The 19992-nt window shown below is 45.9% G+C and overlaps 2 protein-coding genes across 6 annotated transcripts; one reads left to right on the forward strand and one right to left on the reverse strand.

The window, feature by feature from the left end:
* Nucleotides 1-1583: 1583 nt before the first annotated feature.
* Nucleotides 1584-13832, reverse strand: NKIRAS1 (NFKB inhibitor interacting Ras like 1). 2 transcript variants are annotated; one of them, XM_075083238.1, is made up of 5 exons: nt 13766-13832; nt 12884-12977; nt 12060-12186; nt 4791-5032; nt 1584-1948 (listed from the first exon to the last, which is right to left on the reverse strand). In XM_075083238.1, exons 3-5 carry the CDS (start codon nt 12151-12153, stop codon nt 1709-1711), a joined length of 576 nt encoding a protein of 191 aa, XP_074939339.1. In that variant the 5' UTR covers nt 12154-12186; nt 12884-12977; nt 13766-13832; the 3' UTR covers nt 1584-1708. The 2 variants fall into 2 exon arrangements, with proteins under 2 accessions (XP_074939339.1, XP_074939340.1); XM_075083239.1 differs by having other exon boundaries at nt 12884-12998; nt 13766-13825.
* A 76-nt stretch (nt 13833-13908) lies between these two features.
* On the forward strand, nt 13909-19154 carry RPL15 (ribosomal protein L15). Of its 4 annotated transcripts, none has more exons than XM_075083235.1 (4): nt 13909-13996; nt 14922-15106; nt 16199-16335; nt 18424-19154. In XM_075083235.1, the coding sequence occupies exons 2-4, from the start codon at nt 14935-14937 to the stop codon at nt 18727-18729; spliced, it is 615 nt and encodes a 204-aa protein (XP_074939336.1). In that variant the 5' UTR covers nt 13909-13996; nt 14922-14934; the 3' UTR covers nt 18730-19154. The 4 variants fall into 4 exon arrangements, with proteins under 4 accessions (XP_074939336.1, XP_074939338.1, XP_074939335.1 ...); XM_075083237.1 differs by having other exon boundaries at nt 13924-13996; nt 14925-15106; XM_075083234.1 differs by having other exon boundaries at nt 13989-14095; nt 14925-15106.
* The last annotated feature ends 838 nt before the right edge of the window (nt 19155-19992 follow it).

Raw genomic sequence — 19992 nt, forward strand, 5'->3', positions numbered from 1 at the left:
GGCATTACAAGAGCTTGCTCATTCATAATTGCTCTCTTATCTTACTCCTTGGCCACAGCAATCCAAACTATATTGAGCAAAGCACATAAACAGTTTCGTCTATCTTCATTATAAAGGTAGGAATACCTGCTTAATTCTTAGTGAATTGTACTGCTGCTCTGACATTAGTAATGCTGACGGACTTTATTTGTCAGTATTCAGGAGGAGCATGCTATAAGCACATGGCTTAATTGTGATCATTAAGACACTATTTAGCAGTTATGATATGACAGTGCAAATATTGCTCGTGGTTTTGCTGACTCACAGTGAAATTCTCAATATTTGTTCAAAACAACATTATTTTAGCAGAAAATGAGGGAACTGGGTACTTCAGTTCATTCCCTCTCCCCACTCTCATCTTCAAATACGAAGAAAAGCCAGTATCAATTAGTATAAGAGGTTGTTAGAGGCTAAAAGCCGGCTGCTTTCTCTGGGAATGGTTGCTCATTCTGTCCTTCTATATCCAGTTTTGTTTAGTGTACCGGCAGGCTGACCTACAAAAGCAGATTCCTGCAGCACAGGCTTTACCGGCATGGAGAGTCAAATACAGCACATCCAGTTGTGCTCCTGTTGCTGGACTATGTGCAGCATATTAAGACCAAGGCCATTTGTACAGGTCTTCCTGGGAGTTTGCCATGGGGATGTTCTCAAAAGGCATCCTCCTACGCTCCCTAGCCCCCTCTCACAAAGTAGCGCAGCACTTTGTACCAGTTGTTATCTAGCCAGTAGCTACGTACCGAGGGTGGATTACTGCAGCTTGGCTGAACGGCTGGGTAGGAGTATTATGCAATGCACTAAGCAGAGCCTGGGCAGTACCTCCTGCATACTAAATTGCTCTGTATAATTTCTCAGTAAAATTATCACCTATGTGACTGTGACTGATTTGTACTGGACATGCTGGAACAAAACTATGTACAGCTATGTTGTCCTTCAGGTCGCAGTTAAATTAATGAGTGCTCTGAGGGTTTTTCTGGTTTGTACAAATAAATTCCTGAGCTGAAAGCACTACTTGCCAGACTTTGCTGACAGGCTTTGTGTTGGGTTAGATCTGTTCTAGTATCTCCCACAAGATTTGGGGTTTTTTTCTTCTTTTTTTTTTTTTCCTTCCAGACACTAGCAGAACTTCAGCAGCTAAATCTGCTGGTAGCTGTTCCTCGTGCCCCAAACCCTTCTCTTGCAACAACACACTGACCTCAGCCCCCTGCAGCATCAAAAAGCCCTGTAGCCCTGTTTAAGGTCAAGGTAAAAGGGCTGTTGCCATTTCAAACATATTCTCTCTCCAGACTGAATGCTTACTGCAGATAGTACTATTTGTGACTAGAGGCTACAGACCTGCAGGGGGATTGCTCAATGATAAGCTGCTTGTTTTGTCCCTCAACGTGGCTGTATCCAGGCATAGTCAAAGCCCCTACTAGAGAGCCATCTACCTGTCCCTCCTCCTCCATAACCCTTGTTGCAAGGTAACTCTTCTCATGAAGTGCTGTCTAAGGCTTTTACCACCAGCGACTTTTTCAGGCCAAATCCATGAGAAGGAAGGATACGTCTTAGCCATAAGCTTGCTGATTTTATTGCTGAATGAGATTATTGCTCTATGTGAAACTGTGAGAAGCAAATGGCACAAAAAAGACTTAGGCTGTGACCTGGCAGCAGCAGACAATGCTAAGGTAGCTTAGTTATCACAGTTATTCCCTTTGCTCTTCCTTCCAGGCAAGGGAAATGTTGATTTGTTCTGGGACTGGGAGAGTTTGCTAGCTAAGAAGGTAAAGGGCTCAAGCAGTGTTTTCCGATCTGTCACAGTCACTTCCCACAGTCTCACTTTCTCGGCCCTTGCCCATTGCTGTGCTGCTTCTGTTTCCACTTGCCTTTGGTCCAGGAGGTCAGTTTTGTTTCCCAAGACAATAACTGTTACCTACAAACAAAATGAAAGGGTGAGCTTTATACACAAAGCATCCACCACGCTCAATGCTTTTAAACGGCAGGCAAGTAGCAACACAGTTCAGACCTGTTCTTTAACTGGCAGAAGGTAAGCTGCATGTAGTTTGGAAGATCAGGGTCTGGGATTTGATTTAGCCTCATCTACTTGTGGGCTGGGAGCTGGTTTTAATCATAGTATATGCTGGACTTCCCCTTCTCCCCGCTCTGCCTGGCTGCTTAAAGGGAAACAATACCCAAGAAAGCCGAAGTTGAACAGCCGTGTTTTACATTTACTTGGCAATTGACCCACCCTAGACAAATGATAAGAGCGTGGCATCTGAGTAGGTCAGAGCGGCGGATGCCTGAGAGACGAAAAAATGCATGGCAGCAGAGAAAGCCTGGACCCCACAGCTGTGGATTTTTTCCCAAGCCCCATCCCGCAATATAACTAAAGCCAACGCTGCCACCAGGCAGCCTGTGCAAGCCGCCGGGGCAGGCTGAGCTGTTAAGCCCCTCTCCCAGCCCAGCTGGCTGCCCGCTCCCGCATGCACGGTAAGCCACCAGAGGGACCTAAGCAGACAGTCTTCTGCCGCTGAAAGGGTCAGATAAGCACCAGCACCATCCTCTGGGTAGCAGTTTCAAGAGCAGCCAGCTAGCTAACCAGAGCAGCACAGCTGTATCGAGTCAGACCTTTAGTTGTAAGGATCAATCAGGTGACTTCTGTATCACTGAGACAGTAGAGCGTGGCTGAGCTCAGTGGCCTGCCTGGTACCTCGCTTCACTTCTGGGAAGTGCTAAAGGTAGCGCTGGCCACTTAAAAGTTGCTGCTCTGGCCTATTTTTAAATTAACCATTTCCTAAAAATGTTTTACCAGCATCAGCTCTTAGGTGAAACCATGCCTCTATTTATAGTTTGAGGTCTTTAGTCAAACTCTGGTCTCATCTCTACACTAGTGGTTTGACAAAGATCAACTGATAAAGTCCTCTCTTGCTGCTGATTTGGGGTTTTTTCTGCGGCCACACCTGCTTGCTCTTTCCTGTTCATCAGGCTAACTCCAGGAGGTCTTCTGTTTCTTTCCAGCTAGAGATGTTTGTCCTGTTCCTGTGAGGTCTAAGGCTTCTTTTCCTGTCTATAGCAGCCCATCCATGGTGTTTGGAAAAAATGTTTTTCTCTCTGTGAATGCTTTGAAAGAAGCTATAATCTTCAGATGCATTTACCACGTGCTCCAACTGAATTTTGCCTACGGTTAAGCTCTGTCAGTGTGAGAGAACACAACCTCTATTCAGTATAAAATTTGGCCAGGCTTTAAGGTACGTGCTGGAGAGCCCCCACAGCCAGCAGAGGCAAGGAACCAGCCATCAGGCTTTCTGTCATCTGCCACACAACAGGGGACTGTGCCGCTCAACAAGGTGAAGTTCTGCCAGCTCAGAAACATCATGTGTGGAGATACATCCCCAATTCAGTGATGGATGCATTCTAGCAGAGCCCAAACTTTAAGCCTCCTAATGCTATTTTAAGGTAGGACTCCTGATCTCACCTTCTAGCTGCTTCGAAAGATATTTTATATGGAATAGAAATCACAGGAATAAAACTAATTTATGCAATTTATTGTGGGCACCGCTCTTTTGACTACGTTTTCCTCAGTCAAGATCACAACTTTAAACTCTCCCAGAGGATAAGCAAATTGGCCGTTTTCTAAAATACCTGCATGCAACAAGAGAGAAGTGTTCTGCTAGCTCTCTCTGGTAACACAGGAGAGAGGGACACAGATCCTGTTGGGGCTGTGACTCCCCCTCCGCATTACAACAGTCTGTAAAGGCCAAATCAGGGCCCTCACAAAACACAGCGCCTGAGAAAAATTTCCTGCTCGTCCACCTTTCCTCGCCCTGCAGGGGAGTTATGATTGACTCCTGTATCCCTGATATACGTGACGGTCTGCAGCTCACACCAGCCCTACCAGCTGACATACCTCTCCTGTGACTGCACGTTCGGCTGCCATCAAACTTGAAGCCTGCCTTCCTCCACCACCCTGTGTGCTGTCAGTACTAAACAAGTTACATTTTTGGGAAGTCTCTCCCTACCATTACCCAATTAATTCTTCATGCACTTTTATTTTCTTTTAACAGCATAAAACAGACATTTGTAAAGCTGTAGGCTAAAGACATTTAACAGGGAAAAGTACTTGAGAATATAAAGATAATGTAAGAAAAGCCATAATGCTAATGCCACATGCAAGTTATATTTGTTTAGCTAAGCTGGAACACTGTCAGCTGAAAACACTAGCTGCTTTCTAAGGGAAAATAGAGCAGTCATTTCACACAATTGAATTGATTCAATATGGTTGTTAAAATACATTAAAGCTGCTTTGCCAATTGACTAATGTCTGGGAGACCCATTGTCAATTACACTAGTTTGTAAGCCATCAAGTACATGAATACAAAACAAACAAAGATAATGCCCTTCATTATATTTTTTTATGCACTTGACTTCCCCGGTACAATATCTAAAAAAAAACATATGAACTACACTGCTGTAGACCATATGTTTTATAAGTCATAAGTGTCCTGGCTGGTGCATTCAGCTAACTGAATTTTAGCTGCAGTAGAGGAAGCAAGGAGGGGAAAAAAAAAGGGCATTCTTTTGCATGACCTGGATGGCATGTGAATTAGGCTCTCCCAGCATGAGAAAGCTCCCTTTTGCTGGATTGCCCAAGGCTGTGGGTACATGCATTTTCTTCTGTCTGAGAGTTTTACAGAAACAAAATCCATGCTTTGCAACCTTAACTTCTTGTCACCGATATACTGATACGGCAAGCAGTTAAGGCACCACGCGTTTACCTCCTTTTTGTCTCTAAAGACATCGATCTCCTTTTTGAGTAGTTCGACTCTTTGGAAAGCTTCGAGGCTGGTCACGGCATACACGAGAACGAAGCCATCAGCCACAGAGAAATAGTGTTTTGGCAATTCTACGCCCTCCTGCAGACCCCTGGTGTCATAAAGCCGTAACTGTTCCTTCACGCCACGGTCTGTCTCCACTGACGCCAAATACACATCTTCCATTGTGGCACCCTCTTCTAAGCCTGTTGTTTTAAAACAAGCAGGAAAATACAACTGGTGTAAGTACAGCACCACTATAAGAATTATTTGCAGTACAGCAGAATTTTACCCCACAATAGCTTTCAGGGCATGTTTTCCAGAGTGACTTGACCTGAACTCAACCTTGCCTGACATCCCCATGATGGGCTGTATTCACAAATCACCACACCAGCTATTTACAATAGTGACACTGCGTAAATACAGCCATCTGATATATAAGCACATGATTATGCCTGTAAAATTAATCTATACAACATGCACATTCAGGACAGGGTAAGATATATGGCTCTTCCCCCAGGTTTCCCAAACTCCAACCACCCAGTGTACCTGTTCTGCGCCAACCATGCCGCAAACGGGCCTGCCCAAACATACCCTTTTAGAAGAACAGCCAAGGAACACCAGATAGTCAAGTACTAACATCTTGAGCCTACTTCTTTGCTTCATACTGAGCTGGATCACATGGCAGAAGCAGGAGCCAAAGGAATAATTCTGGAAACGAATGTGTATTGGTGGTACAACTAATCAACAAGTGAAATCAGGCCAGAAAGGGAAGGGGATGTTTGCATGCAAGCAAAGTTGCGTGCTATATTTACTCAGATACACAATGAGGTTCTTCCATCCCTTAGGGATTTAAAATGACTCAGATTTGCTAATAGGAGCAAGCTCATTTACTGCAAGGTAAGAGCATGCACAAGGTAACAAGCTTTCGTATATATATTTCACCTGCTCCATGGTAACTATCTGCATACTGGCTCTCCTTCCTCTCTCCCCATAGTAAACATGAGGTAATTCAAGGCAGTGCACTTTGAACTAATTAAAGCGTCTTTTTTTTTCCAAGCCAAACCTGAAAACACATAGATCACCTTAGCTTCGTGGTCCCTGGATGCAGATGCATAATGTTACGGGTCCCAACAAACTACGTGCAGTGTAGCTGTGTCACTTTCAAAGTCGGTTTTAAGTATTCATATAAACCCTCTGCAACCCACGTTTTTGCCTCCACTGCACTCCCGTATACAGGAATTGTTTGCTGTTGCAGGGCTACAATAATGAGCACCGCATTATTCTCTTGCTCTGCCAAAAAGGGACCATATCAGTGCATTGTTTAAGAAAACACAAGGGATTATCTGGCCTGTGAATATAAGGATTTTGCTATATTCAGTGACACTATTCAAAATACTTCACATTGGCAAACAAGCTAAAGCATTCCACCCATGCTGATGGTTTCCCATGATGTATGCAGCATTCCTGTGCAGGAAAGTGGCACAAGCTGTTCTTTTTGCCCCTCTCTGTGCAGTCTTCATAGATCAAACTCTTATTAGGTTTGCAACGAATTAATTTATCTTGCCTCCAAATATAGCCATGCTAATGTGTGACAGCAAAGCTAAGAGCAGAGGACAAAACAAAGGTTAATAAAAAGAGGAAGCGTGAAGGCATTCCGTGCGGTTGGAGAATGTGTTACAAGGGCATTTTTACAGACTGAAGTAGGCAGTAGAGCCCTTTCTGGTATTATAGCACTGTGTTTTTCCCTTGCTCTGCTTCATTGCATTGTACAGACAAGGAAATATCTAGCATCAGTAAACACTACTTTGGCAAGAATGGCTGAACCAGAAGTACCTAAGTTTACGTTTTAGAAAGCAATAAATAAGGTTGTACAGGTTTTACTATCCACATGATGCACTGTAATTCAACAGTCTTTAATATATCCACACTCTGCTGTGACAGTCTCTTCCTAATGGCATTAAAATTCACAGTGAAAATCATGTCTTTTAACATCCTACTTGAAAACGAAGAGGAAAAATTACGATCTGGGAGTTAAATCAGCAGTACAGAGCAACAAATATTGATGCGAAATGGGAAGGGCACTTTGGAGGAAACTGAAATTTATGCATCGGTATCAGATTCCAGAGGTGAAATTTCATCTACGTACATTGGGGTCAGGAGCATATGCAAGTAGATTCCTGAGCGAACACAGACAGTTTTCAGACCCACCTGTGTCACTTTATTCTAGGCCCTGCTTCCAAAGCCCAGACCATGTGCTAGCCACATCTTGCTGGCAATGATATTTTTACACTTCTTGCTAGTACCATCCCATCCATGCACTTTCCCAGTCTCCAGTCAAACGTGGGGCAGGTTGTCGTGCGAGCGGCAGAACTAGTCAGGAAAGCCCAGTGTCCTAGGAAGGTGCCTGGCATCATCCCATCCTCCCTGTCACAAGGACCCCAGTTCTCCTTTCCTTCACAGGCATCCACAGGCATCCTCCCACCTTCGCTCCCTGGGTGGGCAAGGGCAGCTTGTGCTGGGGAGTAACTGCCCTGCAGACTGCTGTCATCTCAGGTAGGTTTTCCTTGGAGAAGAGCATTATCATGGGCCTTTCCTCTCTTTCCTGCTACCAGTTTTTCTAAATTTACAGAAACATATTTCGAGATATCTACTGCTGTGACACAGATGAACAGGCAGATGGGACCAGCTTTCAGGTTCAGAAGCTATGGGGGGAAAGGGGAACTAACAAGACAGTGAACAATCTCGTGGTTTCTTTGGAAACCAAAGTTGAAAAAATTTAGGAAGGAAAGGGATGAATAGACAGGAGATTGATACCATTCCTGAGTGCCCACTTTAGCTGGTGCAAGTCTTGGAAGAGGCAGAAAGGTCTTCATCTACGTTACTGACTGCTGCCACAGAGGAATTGCAAGGGGAAGTCTAGGTCATAATTTGGGTGGTGTTTCAACCCCTGATGGTTTCCCAGTGAGGAAAAGGTTCAATATACCAATGAATACTGCACACTCAGGCTAGTCAAGGCAGAGATATTGCAAATACCAAAATAAAGCAAAATTGCACGGATGGAACTTCAGAAGCTCCCAAATAACTCTTGAACATAAATGCAGTGCAAATTTTGTGTTTACTTGAATACATTTGAGGATCTCCTACGTAATCTCTCCCTCCCTCTTCCCAGCCAGAATTTAGCAAATAGGTCCTAAAGCCTGCTATTCCTTGCATTTCTACAATTCCAGGATAATAGGCTTTGCTTACTTAGATCTCAAATGACAGTGTATCAGAGGATCCGTGACCTGGAGAACAGCTGGACAGGACTCAGCAGGAGCTGGTCTATTTCAATTTAGCTGCTAGTTAAGTACTGGTCCCAGCAACCAGTAGCCACAGTTGTGACCCTCAGTTACATACACTCAGCTCCATTTTCATCCATTTCTAAAACACAAAGTCAACTGCAGCTCTCAAAATCTTAGTTTTGATTTAAGAAGCAAAGATGTAAGAATGCATAATTTGGTTAATGAGCCTCCACATCTTTGGAGCTGTGAAAGCTAAAACCCCAAATCCCCGCAGCTGAGCCCAAGAAAGGCCAATTCTCTCTCATTATGGGTTCTACCACAGCAATATATGGCGTTTTCATTCCCAGCTAGTAAGATGATTTGAAGTAGCTGCCTATGAATAACCTGACCACACCAGCTATTTACGCAGCCAGGGGGCAGAGATAAGGAAAATTGTATTTACTACAGAAAAAGTTCTCATCTCCTCCTGCTTAGCTGATAAGTTTTACCATCGGTTGAGTGGCCAGAGATATTTTAAGGGCAGAAGGAAGACTCCTTTCTATGCCATCACTGAACAGAAGCATTAAGGAAAAATGCCTATCCTCTTTACAGAGATGTCCCAGGCCAAAGTTAAGCCAGGACTTCTCCTACTAGCTCTCTCAAGAGAGCTCAGGCCATGCAGTGCCAGGTACCACAGGTATTTAGTGGGCCAAACTTTTGTTGCCAGTCAAGGACCCATTTCCTGACCAAGAAGAAAAGACTGGCCCCTCTTTCCTCAGGAGTGCAACAGAAGGTAGAGGATTTGGACAAACACAACATTGAAGCTGCAAAAAGAAAGATCGTCCCAGGTACCAGGCAACCATAAACATACATATAAGCCTTAACAACTGTTTGGCCCAACCTATGGCAATACAGTCCCTCCATGACTCAAAGCTAAATCTGCACCCATTTCAAACATCTCCTTTCAGGTTTTGTTCGATTCCTTGTCTCAGTTTACCCAGAGAGGCTGCCATGCAATACATACATTACTTTACGTGGCTCTGACAGCACCTTTCATCTTTTTCCTCTCCTTTCTCATTTTAGGGCCCAAGCCAAACAGCTTCTCTTACAGTTTTAAAGCCTAGCACAAAGCCCAGCACAAAGCCCACTACCACACATTGTTGCTCACATATTCCAGAGACACAGATATTCCTTTTTTGGGGGCATTCCTCACTCCCTAGAAATTTTCCTTCTGACCTCAAGCAATCTTAGAGCCTTTGCAAAAGTCCTAGCTGCTGACCATGTAAGCAACTGCAGCACTTTGGGACTTCATCCATGACAAGCCAGGGAGAGCTGAAGGTACGTATTTTTCTGGAAAGAAAAACACAGCGCAACTGGGCTTACAGCACCATCACCAAGCACACAGTCAGGAGCATGAACTCAAAGCCAAGGGCTTTATATAGCAGCACAAAACCTCCAAGGACACTAATCACTTCCCTGATAGCAGCTGTGCCACCACTCCTTTTTACAGAAAAGCCAACAGGAGGCATGTTAGTACTGACATAGTCTCGTGGCTGATTTACCGCCAGGAGCTGACCCCCATGTCAGTGGTTAGGATACCTCAGAGGATGGTACCAGACCTTGTGTTCTGAGCCTGCAACCAAGTCTGAGCATGCCTCTTGTCACTGGGAGGGGGATGTGGATGCCATCAGGAGCAGAGAGACTCCGTGTGTTGGCTCAGCAGTCCTCCCCATGGTACCCCGGCCCTCAGGCCGGCCACAGACCTGTCCTGACGTCAGTCAGGAAGCACAGGTTTTGAACCAGCTTGTGTCCATGCTGCCATACCCAGTGAGCTGCCTTGCTGGTTGGCTCTGAACAGACGGTCTTTCAGCAAACACACTAGTCCTTTTCGCCTCCTGCCAAAAAGGCCAGCAGCCAAGATGTACGTGTCAGCTTTCTGGAGCTTGCAAGCTTTAGGAAATGAGGATTGGGAATCAGAAATCATGTTTTAAGAGTGGGGAGGCCACCCCTGCAATGGTAGCATCAGCAAAGGGTCTGTGCAGTTTAAAGAAGCTCAGCTAAGGAGCAAAGATTCGTCATTCCTCACTCTGTCTTTGCCCAGTGAGACTCTCACAGTGGTGTCTTGCCTCTGCAGTTCGAGGGTTAAATCAATAAAGGTTAGCGAAGTAGCTAAAGATCTTCTGGAAACTATTTTCACGAGCCCATAGTTCAGGCACCCTCTGCCAGAATTGCCCATGGGTTGAGGAAGACGCAGGGAGGACACTCAGCGTGACTGCCAATGTATCAGTCCATCCCCCAAAATGTGCCTGATGACACACATGAGTGACATCAAAAGTGCTGGGCCATGGCTGCTCATTACTTGGAGCTGCAGTGGCTTCATACGAGCCCTCCCCATACTCTGATCTTGACTCTGCTACTTGCTCTCTTTCTCTGAATGTCTTAGAAATAAGATCTGACCTAAATCATAAAAAACATGAAGCTACCTTCTTCCTTCTCCCCTTACACCCCCCTCCACTATCAGCTGCTCCCTCCCTTACTGTTAACTCTGAAAAATAAGAGCAGAGCTGCAGGAAAAGAAAACTGATCTTTTTAAGAGGGGGAAAAAGTCTGCATTGCACAATGGCCGAGCTGGAGCAGAGGGTTCGGGAGCAACAGAGGGACACCCGCAGCTAAACCCTGGGCATGAGGCCTCCCTCCGCTTATGTCAGCCAGCATCCATAACGTTGTATAATCATGTACATGGCTGGCTCCATAAATAGCTCCTCTGATCAGCAACACCTGAATATCCTTCCTGCCTGGGACGCTAATAGGAGCTCAGGACAGGAAGTAATGCAAGGCAATACGATTTAAGCAACGTGGCCTTGCTCATGCTGCTCGGCTGCCTCTGACAATCACCAAGCGCAGCGGAGAGGCAGGTCAGTAGCAAAGAGAAAAACCTTCAGCCTGCAGGTTTTGCAACCTTCATGCTGAAAGCTACACAGGGCTACGTACATATGGCTCGGTAGGATGCTGGAAACAGATGTTGCTGCAACGTTAGAGGAAATCCTCCTTTTAAACAAGGGTATTAGCACGCAGTTTTGTATCACGCTTTGCCAGCAAATTCCTCCCATCCACACATTTTAAAGGCACAGTGCCTGCAAAGCACCATTCTAGAAATCCTAGTGTTTACCCAGTAACTTACCCCAACATTTAATTTACCGGCCCAAGGAAAAGATACAAATGGACTAGACCTCTTCTGTCAAAGCACAGAGATTCACCTTTGGTGCCACCCCTTGTTTCTGTGTGAGGCAGGAGTAATTCATCACCCTGCTGATCGTTGCCCTTCCTCTCAAAGCCAAGTCGTGTGGAAACAGAGGGAAACAAGTTGGCTTTGCCTTCGGTCCCTTTCTTTAGTGCACAGCAAGTCCCTGACATCCTGTGCTCCTCTCTCAAGTCCATTTTCCATGGCAGGATTTCTCTGACAGCCAAGAAGCTCAGCCCTTGAAGTTCAGCACAGAATGTGGGGCCCAAAGCAGAGCTATTTTTCTTTTCAGTGCTTTGATTAAATATTAGCCAAAACCAAGCAAAATAAAGCTTTAAGAAGATGGAACAAAAGTCTAAACAGTCTCTCCACTCATCATGTGACATGTATTTATTTTTCAGGCATCTACAGCACCTTTCAGGGAAAGAAATATTATGTAAATAGGCAGCAAGCACACCACCTACTTTCTGTGCTTGTTTCTTTCTAAACATTCATGTATTTTATAATCAGGAACATCACGGAAAGGGTTCTTCTCCAAGCCTCTTTTAAAAGTTGGTAAGCAAGGAGCTATGAATTTCAAGAACTGGCCAGAGATGCAACAAAACCACATTAATTTCCTCCTTCTCCTCCATGCAGTTCACAGTCTTCGGTTACTGTTTTTTGGGGGCCCACACAGAACAAGATTCTGGAAAAGGAAACAATCCCCCCAAAAAAGTAAAAATATCTCACCAACAGTATGCTTTCCATAGAGAAGCTGCTCCAAGATCGCAGTCTTTCCCACCGAGGCCATTCCACAAACCACCACCTTGTAGCCCTTTCCCATCCTTCCCAAGAGGGCAGAGTCAGCAGGCGAGCCCTGTGCAGACACAGGAGTCTGTTAGCCGGGAGTGGTGGCAGAGCTCGGCACCAGACAGAAGCAAAGCCCCCGAAAGGCGAGAGGCAAAACATGAAGCAGCGGGTGACTCGGAGGCACAGCTCCCTCCCAGGCACTCACCAGAGACTGATATTTTTAGGACTAGAGTTTCCTCCCACACCATTTTTTAAGGTTTTAGGCTGCTGCCATCGGTGCTGATGCTTGCCTGCAGCCTCAACACCCATCCTGTTGGGCTCGGGGAGACTGTGAGCACTGAAGTGTGTAAACCCTCTGGAGCAGGGGCTGTGCTTCTTGGCATGTGTGTACACTGCAAGACTTCCGTTATCAGGCTTTGTATTTTTGCTGTGGGCCTGATGGTATCTGGTGTTATCAGGATGGCTTCTGGAAATGCGACAAAACGGCAGTTCCTTCCCTTTTATTTCATGCACAGAAAGTTTCTAGCTTTTACAGACAAGAAGCTAGAAAACAAGCATTCAAGGCAGAAGCACAGGAAAGCAAATGCAAAAGCAGGTATTCTGGTCTGTTTTAAATCGTTTTGGACGGGCAGGGGTTGGTTTTAGCAGGAGGCCTCCAGAAGCCAGGGGCAGTTCCCCCTGCAAATGAGCCACAGCAGGGCAGCAGGCCCTAGCTCTCAGGTCACTGTTTGGAGCAGTTTGCCACAGAGAGTGCCGAAGAGTACCTTTTTAGGACCAGGAGGGGCTGGTGTTGTCCTGGTTTGATTCCGGTTTAACTGGGTAACGCTTCACGAGCCAGGGTGCTCTGCAAAATATATGCTGGAAAACAGAAAGGTCACCCTGCAGCCACAGGGAGGACTTTCAGGGAGGGAAAGCCTGATTTCCATTTTGATTCCCTGGCAGGGCCTGACACCTCCACAGCAGCACACTGGGACATTGCTGGGAGCTAAAGAGGGGGACAAAAGCCCCCTCAGCACCAGGCCCCTTCCCTGCTCCTGCAAATTCACCTGTGCGGGCACAGAGGAGGCGCACCAGGGGGAGGCACAGAAATGCCCGGGCACCTGTGCAGCTCCATACGCCGGAGGGGTGTGAGCAGATCGGGCTGGGGCACCTGCCAGCACAGCACCGACAGCAACAGGTGAAGCCAGGGCCCCGGCCCCAGCACTGGCTGCTCATGCTGCCCTCGGCGGGGAGCCCCTCTCCACGGACCCCCCCAGACCTGCAGCACCGGCGGCTCCCTGGCGCCAGCTAAGGGCACTGCACTGCTCCCACCCTCCCGCACTGAACAGGCCCTAGGGTTGCTTTTAGGGCTTTCTCCCCCTAAGGATTTATGGTTTCATTTTATTATTTTCTTTTAATTTTTATTTTTTTAAGTGTTCTTCACGGGATTTCTTTTAAAGTGCTTTCATTTAGGTCAGATTCCGCCCCCCCGCCCTCGCTCGGTTGCGGCTCTTACGGGGGGGGGTTCAGAAGACGCCCTATGTTGCAGAGCCCCTGCCCCAAGGCCAGGCCCCCGCCCCCGCCGCGCCGTGACCCGGTGTGCGCCCCCGCCTGCAGCCCCGCGCGTCCCCGGCCCCGCGCGCCCCCGCCCCAGCGCGAGCGCGCACCTGGGCCGAGCTCCCCGCAGCGCCCCATTGAGCCGCGCCGGCCCGGAGGGAGGAGCCCCGCCCCCTGCCGCCCATTGGCGGGCGCGGGGCCAGGGCTGGGTGAGGAGGGCGGCCCTGTTCCCACGGGACTACATTACCCATGAGGCGCCACAGCCGCTACCGGAAGTGGTATGGTGCCACAAGGGGTTGTGGGAAGGAAACCTCTTCCTTTCCGGTGCTGGGCGCCATCAGGTGAGGGATCGCCTGCGCTTGGCCTTTCCCGCAATCCGGTTCCATCCCAGGCCCAAGGTGGCCATCCGCTCGCCCCGCTGCCGCTCCCGCCCTGGCGGGGTGGGACAGGCCGCCTCCGCGGCACCGGGGCTCTGCGGGGAGTGGGGCCGGGCCGGGCCGGGGCGGGGCGCGGGCTCTGGGAGGCCGATGGAGGGCCCATGGGCCGGGCTCGCCGGGACGCGGGGGGACGGGGACCGACTCCCGCGCCGATCCCGGGTTGCCCGGTGCCAGCGGCCGCGCGTCTGGGTTTGTCTCTCGGTTTGCGGTTCGTTTGTGGTATTTTACGCCATAACGCAACCATAAACAAAGGGTGTCTGGGATGGCGAGGGCTGTGCCGCGGCTGGGCAGAGAGGGGTATGGAAAGCCACGCGTGAACAGGGTTTTTTTTTGTGCAAATAAAATGAGCTACGGTTTTCTGATGGTGATGTGGGTGGTGGCTTGATGGAGTTCTCTTACGTCTAGTTGCTGCAGGTGTGTGAGAGCTCAAAGGCTTCTAGAGGTAATTAAACCACATTCAAAGTAAAAAGCACACCACTCAACAGTCACATACTTCTTGATAGATTAATAGTTACAAATCCGTTCAGATGTTAACTATCGATTTTGGTAATATCTGAAGTACACCTCTGAAAATTCTCAGCTGAGGAGTTCAATGCTTAAGAACGTATGAAAAGGCAGAAAGTTGCTGAGAATGGTAACCGTTGTGTGTCCTGTTCGAGGCTGCCAAGTTTGAGCCATGTTACCAGATGTGCCAATTGTGTAAAGAAGCTTGAGAGCATCCTGTGTACCAGTGGTGTTACGTGTGTGGTTTTATGCAGTGTCTCTGTTGGAAGCTGTTCAAATCTGGAATTGTATTTGGTGCGCTTTATTCACTGACCTCTTGATTCAGCAGGTAGACAAACATGGGTGCCTACAAGTACATCCAGGAGCTATGGAGGAAAAAGCAGTCAGATGTGATGCGATTCCTCCTCCGTGTCCGCTGTTGGCAGTATCGCCAGCTGTCTGCCTTGCACCGAGCTCCCCGGCCCACCAGACCAGACAAAGCTCGCAGGCTGGGATATAAGGCCAAGCAAGGTAATTAAATGTAGAGGTAAAGTCTGTGTGCTTAGTGATGGAGTAACCAAGGTTTATGTCAGGTTCTTTCCTGCCTTAAGTGATAGTACAAAAACAAAATCCAAAACTTAAATGTTCCCCAAGAACCTGAAGTTTCCTGCATGAAATGAACTTAACAATTTAACATGTTTATGATAATAGCAGTGCCCACAGCCCGAAACTTACAAACATGTTAAATTGATAGCAGTGCCCACAGCCTGAAACCATACTTCATGCAACGTTGAATTCATGCCTTCTGTGGCCATTTTGGCAGATGACGTTCAAGTGGGCTTTGGCTTTAATCCTTGCTCTGAGGCTGTGTTACTACTGCGGAGTTGACCAATGCTTTCAGTATCCTAGCTTTGGGGGTGTGTCCGTTTTCTGCCAGGACTTCATCATAGTTACTTTGACTGCATTACAGCTGTACATGCTTGAGTAAGCAAGATGACGTAGTTTGTGCTGTCATTAGAAAACAGTCACTGGTCCATGAGAGAAACTTGGGGAAAGTGGCTGTTCATCTGCAACTTGAGCAAATCCTTGAAAAAATATGTTTGCCTGCTATGAAAATACAAAGCTAGGAGTCTATGCTTCTGTCACTGTGCAGTTTGTCCAGTTTCCTGATTTTTCAGTGATCAGATTTCGGCAGGGTTTGTGGATGGCTTGTGCTTCAGTGCTCTATGAGCACCACTGTCAGAATATGGGATTTTAGTTTCGGGGTGGTTGTGTTATTGGGTGTTTCAGGGTGGGATTTTTTTTGTGTTACAATATAGCTGTAGCTGTTCTTAGTGTATTTGGAACTGGTTAGTGGAAAGGTGCCATAAACTCTGGTTTGGAAGTAAAAAATAGTCGTGACAGGACATCACTTCCCTTACTTGGCTGTAATGGAAGTAGCAAAAACATCCTGTGCTAGCCAGCTCCAGTTGTAGGTCTTGGTGAAGATCGGTATAGTGACCTAATTTTCATGTGAAGATTTTGGGGTTGGAAATGCAGTATGGGTATCAAAATTTCCTTGCTATGATTTGCACTTGCTATGCTACAGAATTCTTCTAGTTCCTAAGTCACCATTTCTTTTAGGTTACGTTATCTACCGTGTCCGTGTTCGCCGTGGTGGTCGTAAACGCCCAGTCCCGAAAGGTGCAACCTATGGTAAACCTGTGAATCATGGTGTTAACCAGTTGAAGTTTGCCCGGAGTCTTCAGTCTGTAGCAGAGGTGACTATCTTGGTTATTGCTCAGAAACTTGGCAGTAGGAAGGTCTTCCTTAGTCTGTAAAAGTTGAAAATACTTAGAGACAAAAAAACCCCAAACAACTGGTTTTTTAGTGTGTTGGGTAAAAGATCTTGAATACTGATGGCAGTAGAGCACCAGAATGTCTTGAAACGCTGTATTGAGACAAATTAATAAATATTCGGATGTTACAGATGGGGTCTGGAGAAAGTACTGCTCAGGTGGTTTTCTGACATTTGTAGCATATACTTATTTCTAAAGTATGTGACAATATTTGTCATGAAAAATAGACAACTAGTATAAATCCCAGTAAAGTAAAGGATTAGGCGTGGGAGATAAAAACTCAAACTTGCTGAGGTGTCCAACGTCACTAACCGCTAAATCCTACCTCTGTGTTCCGTGCCATGTTGTGTGTATGGGCAGCTTTACGTAATGATCCTTTCACAAAGTACAGATGAGTTCCCATCCTGAAGTCTGTGTAGCACCTGTTTGTGCAGGTGGAGTGCTGCACAGCATGCTTACCTCTATCATAGGATTGGAAAGCAGCATGCCAGAGACCTTCTGGCTCTTCATAAAAACCTTTGGTACCTCACAAGCACAGAGATTGGTGGTTAACTTGTTTTTAGGTGAGATGTTATTACCTGCTGAAATACTTAAAAATGGAAACTTTCTTTCAATGAGACCTTCAGGTTCCATAATGTCACAGTAGTAGTGTTGAAGAGATGCAGAAAGAATGGAGGCTGCTCATTGCCTTTCTGTCTTAAAGCAGACTTTGCTGTTCCCAGGATTTCAAAAATACTCATAAGTGACTTCAACAAGTTGAATATGGTGAGGTTTTTTAAAAGGGGAAAAAAACCCAATCTGTAGATGGGACATACTAATTTAAAAGAAACACAGATGATGAGTTTAAATTAAAAATGCAATTCTGTGTTTCCAGTGCTCATGACATACTCTTCATATATGCCATTACCAGATATCTGATGGCTAATCATGTGCTCACTTGTGGTGACAGCTCATGGAAGAGGTTATTGTCCCCTAGTTTTAGTTCAAAATTTTCTGAATCTGACATGCTCTTTCGTGGAAGACTTCTGTTTTTCAGGTAGAAATGTTACAGAAGTACAAAACCTCATTGTAGCTACCGTCCCCACATAGAAGCTGGTTGAGGGTGGTTGGTGTTTTAATGTTCAGTATATGCGTTGTACTCTCGTGCTAGGATAAAACAAGGACTTGGAAGAATTTTATTACATATGGAGAAAACAGTCAAGTGCTGTTTAGTGGAAGACTGTGGTTGGGATCCCATTGGGATAGAAGATGGGTGGGCTCCATTGGTTCATGTTTTCCCATGGTGATGATAGAGTCATAGATTAAACACACTTTCAGTGTTTTAAATAAGGAGGGTTCTTGACAGGAGAGGCAGATGGAGCTGCATAATTGATATTTTCTGCTTTGTTTTTTAAATTAAGGCAACTGCTTCTTTCCAACACAAGTAAGGATAGGAATAGCAAGCATTAATATACCAGCAGTGGAACAAAGACTTGTTGCGTCAGCTTGCTCTTCTCTCTTGTCAGTACAGGCTTATTCTCTGCAGAAATGTCTTTCTCCCCTGTAACTTTGGATGTGCAAATATATCAGTCTTTCATAACTTATCACTAAAGATTGTTCCGTGGCCCCACGCGCAGCTTGTGCTCTGTATCTTCGTCCTTATGTTAAAGTTGTTTTTAACTGCGTGTATTTACTTATTGGGTGCTTCTTTGTACAAAGTAGTTATTTCTCTTGTCAACCAAGCACCTTCCTCCTTACATTCTTTAAAAGCCCATTTCATCTAGGAATCCAAGCAGCCTTTTTTTCTTTTCTTTTTTTTTTTTAGTACAGCATTCCTTTTAACTATTCCTTTTTCTTGTGTCTTTGCAACTGGTAGGGGAACAGGTCTTTTAGGAAGAGAGGGTCTCTCAGGGCAAATTGAAATTTCTATCATGTACAGAATTTTAGGTTTGAGTTATTCATATCTTTCTGCGTAAAGAGTGCCCTGCATCCATGATCTTACAGCCTTTTGCATTTTTTTTTTCCCTCTAGGAACGTGCTGGCCGTCACTGTGGGGCTCTGAGAGTCTTGAACTCATATTGGGTGGGTGAAGATTCCACTTACAAGTTTTTTGAAGTGATCCTGATTGATCCCTTCCATAAGACCATCAGGCGCAACCCTGATACCCAATGGATCACCAAGCCGGTTCACAAGCACAGAGAGATGCGTGGGCTGACATCAGCCGGGCGGAAGAGTCGTGGTCTTGGCAAGGGCCACAAATTCCACCACACTATCGGTGGCTCACGTCGTGCCGCCTGGAGAAGACGCAATACCCTGCAGCTGCATCGTTACCGTTAATTCCTGTAAATGTAACGATCTAATAAAGCTGATGCGGGTTGTTGAATTTAACAAGTGCTTCTGCTGCTTCTTGGTTTATGTGGAGAAGTGTTGAATTCTCCAGGAGTTCAGTTGTTTCCATATTTTGAAAGGTTTTTCAAAATGTAACTTGATATTTGTGAAGATTGTAGGCCCTGAGCATAGAGTTCTGTGATGGGCTTAACTTTTGATAAGACTGAAAAAAACGTGCAGTGTGAATTGAAAGCTTAACGGCTAGTCCATGTTCTTTTTTCTGTTGGTCTGAGTGTACTTCTTCACCATCTGTAGGTCGGGGTCTTTGTGTCCTGTGCTTAGACCGAAGGCCAGCTTTGATCTTGTGCAATGACATGTAAACTGAAAGTGCTAGTTTATTTTTTACAGGTGATTAAATACTACTGGCAATTTTATTTTTCAAGTTCTGCTTTTTTTGTATGTCTTCAGTGTGAAATCAGCTCTTGAGCCTGTGTTGTCTGCAAACATAGGCTATACCGACTGAGCACAGATCAGAAAGATAAGGCTTGCTCTGTTCATTCAAAGTGCACAGCGTTCTAAATACAGACACTTCACAAAGTGCTATGCAATGTTTTAGGTCGACTAATAAAATGCTGTAGTGTAGGTGTTACTTCATTTGTGCAAGATTCCAGGCTGTTCATTTTACGTTTTGCAGTGGAGGCCGTGTTTCTTAGATCTGCCTTTTGATATCAGAACAGAGGACACTTTAGGTGTTACAGCTGTATTCTGATTTACCCTGCATGGTTAGGTGGTAGACATAATCGCATTCGGATGACAGTTATAGATTAATGTATTTTAGGGCTATATTTTGTGAAATTACAGTGTGACCTTTCAGCATGAAATCAACTTGTACGTAAATGCCGAGAGGAGGATAACTGCAGTTTCTGGTAAATCAGCTGCACGGCTCTCACAGCTTCCACGGATTTTGTACCACACCCAGTGGGTAGTGATAGGAAATGGGATCGATAGAAGACCCAGTAAGTAGCTGTGTCTTCCTAGAGCTTCAGCCTGGGGTGTGGGATGTGTTTTTTTTAAAAACAACAGGAAACTAACGCCAGGACTGAAATGTCCAAGATTTGCCCTTCAGCTGAGAACTTACTTTGCTCTTTAAGCTTTTACAGGAGGACTGTAGTCAGAAGAAGAGACTTTTAGCAGCATGTTCTTAAAGCCAGGAAGAACAGATCAAGAGGGCAATTCTTCTATGCAACGTTTTGTTCAACTCAAGTGAAAAAA

The sequence above is a fragment of the Phalacrocorax aristotelis genome, chromosome 2 (assembly GCF_949628215.1).
Source record: "Phalacrocorax aristotelis chromosome 2, bGulAri2.1, whole genome shotgun sequence".
Taxonomy (NCBI): domain Eukaryota; kingdom Metazoa; phylum Chordata; class Aves; order Suliformes; family Phalacrocoracidae; genus Phalacrocorax; species Phalacrocorax aristotelis.

Excerpts from the sequence above, each read along its gene's own strand:
- NKIRAS1 (XM_075083238.1), bottom strand. The coding sequence starts at position 12,153 with ATGGGAAAGGGCTACAAGGTGGTGGTTTGTGGAATGGCCTCGGTGGGA. Across the intron at positions 5,033-12,059 it reads CTATGGAAAGCATACTGTTG|GCTTAGAAGAGGGTGCCACA; the intron begins GTGAGATATTTT and ends TTAAAACAACAG. Across the intron at positions 1,949-4,790 it reads TCTTTAGAGACAAAAAGGAG|GTAACAGTTATTGTCTTGGG; the intron begins GTAAACGCGTGG and ends TTTTGTTTGTAG.
- RPL15 (XM_075083235.1), top strand. The coding sequence starts at position 14,935 with ATGGGTGCCTACAAGTACATCCAGGAGCTATGGAGGAAAAAGCAGTCA. Across the intron at positions 15,107-16,198 it reads GGGATATAAGGCCAAGCAAG|GTTACGTTATCTACCGTGTC; the intron begins GTAATTAAATGT and ends CATTTCTTTTAG. Across the intron at positions 16,336-18,423 it reads GTCTTCAGTCTGTAGCAGAG|GAACGTGCTGGCCGTCACTG; the intron begins GTGACTATCTTG and ends TTTTCCCTCTAG.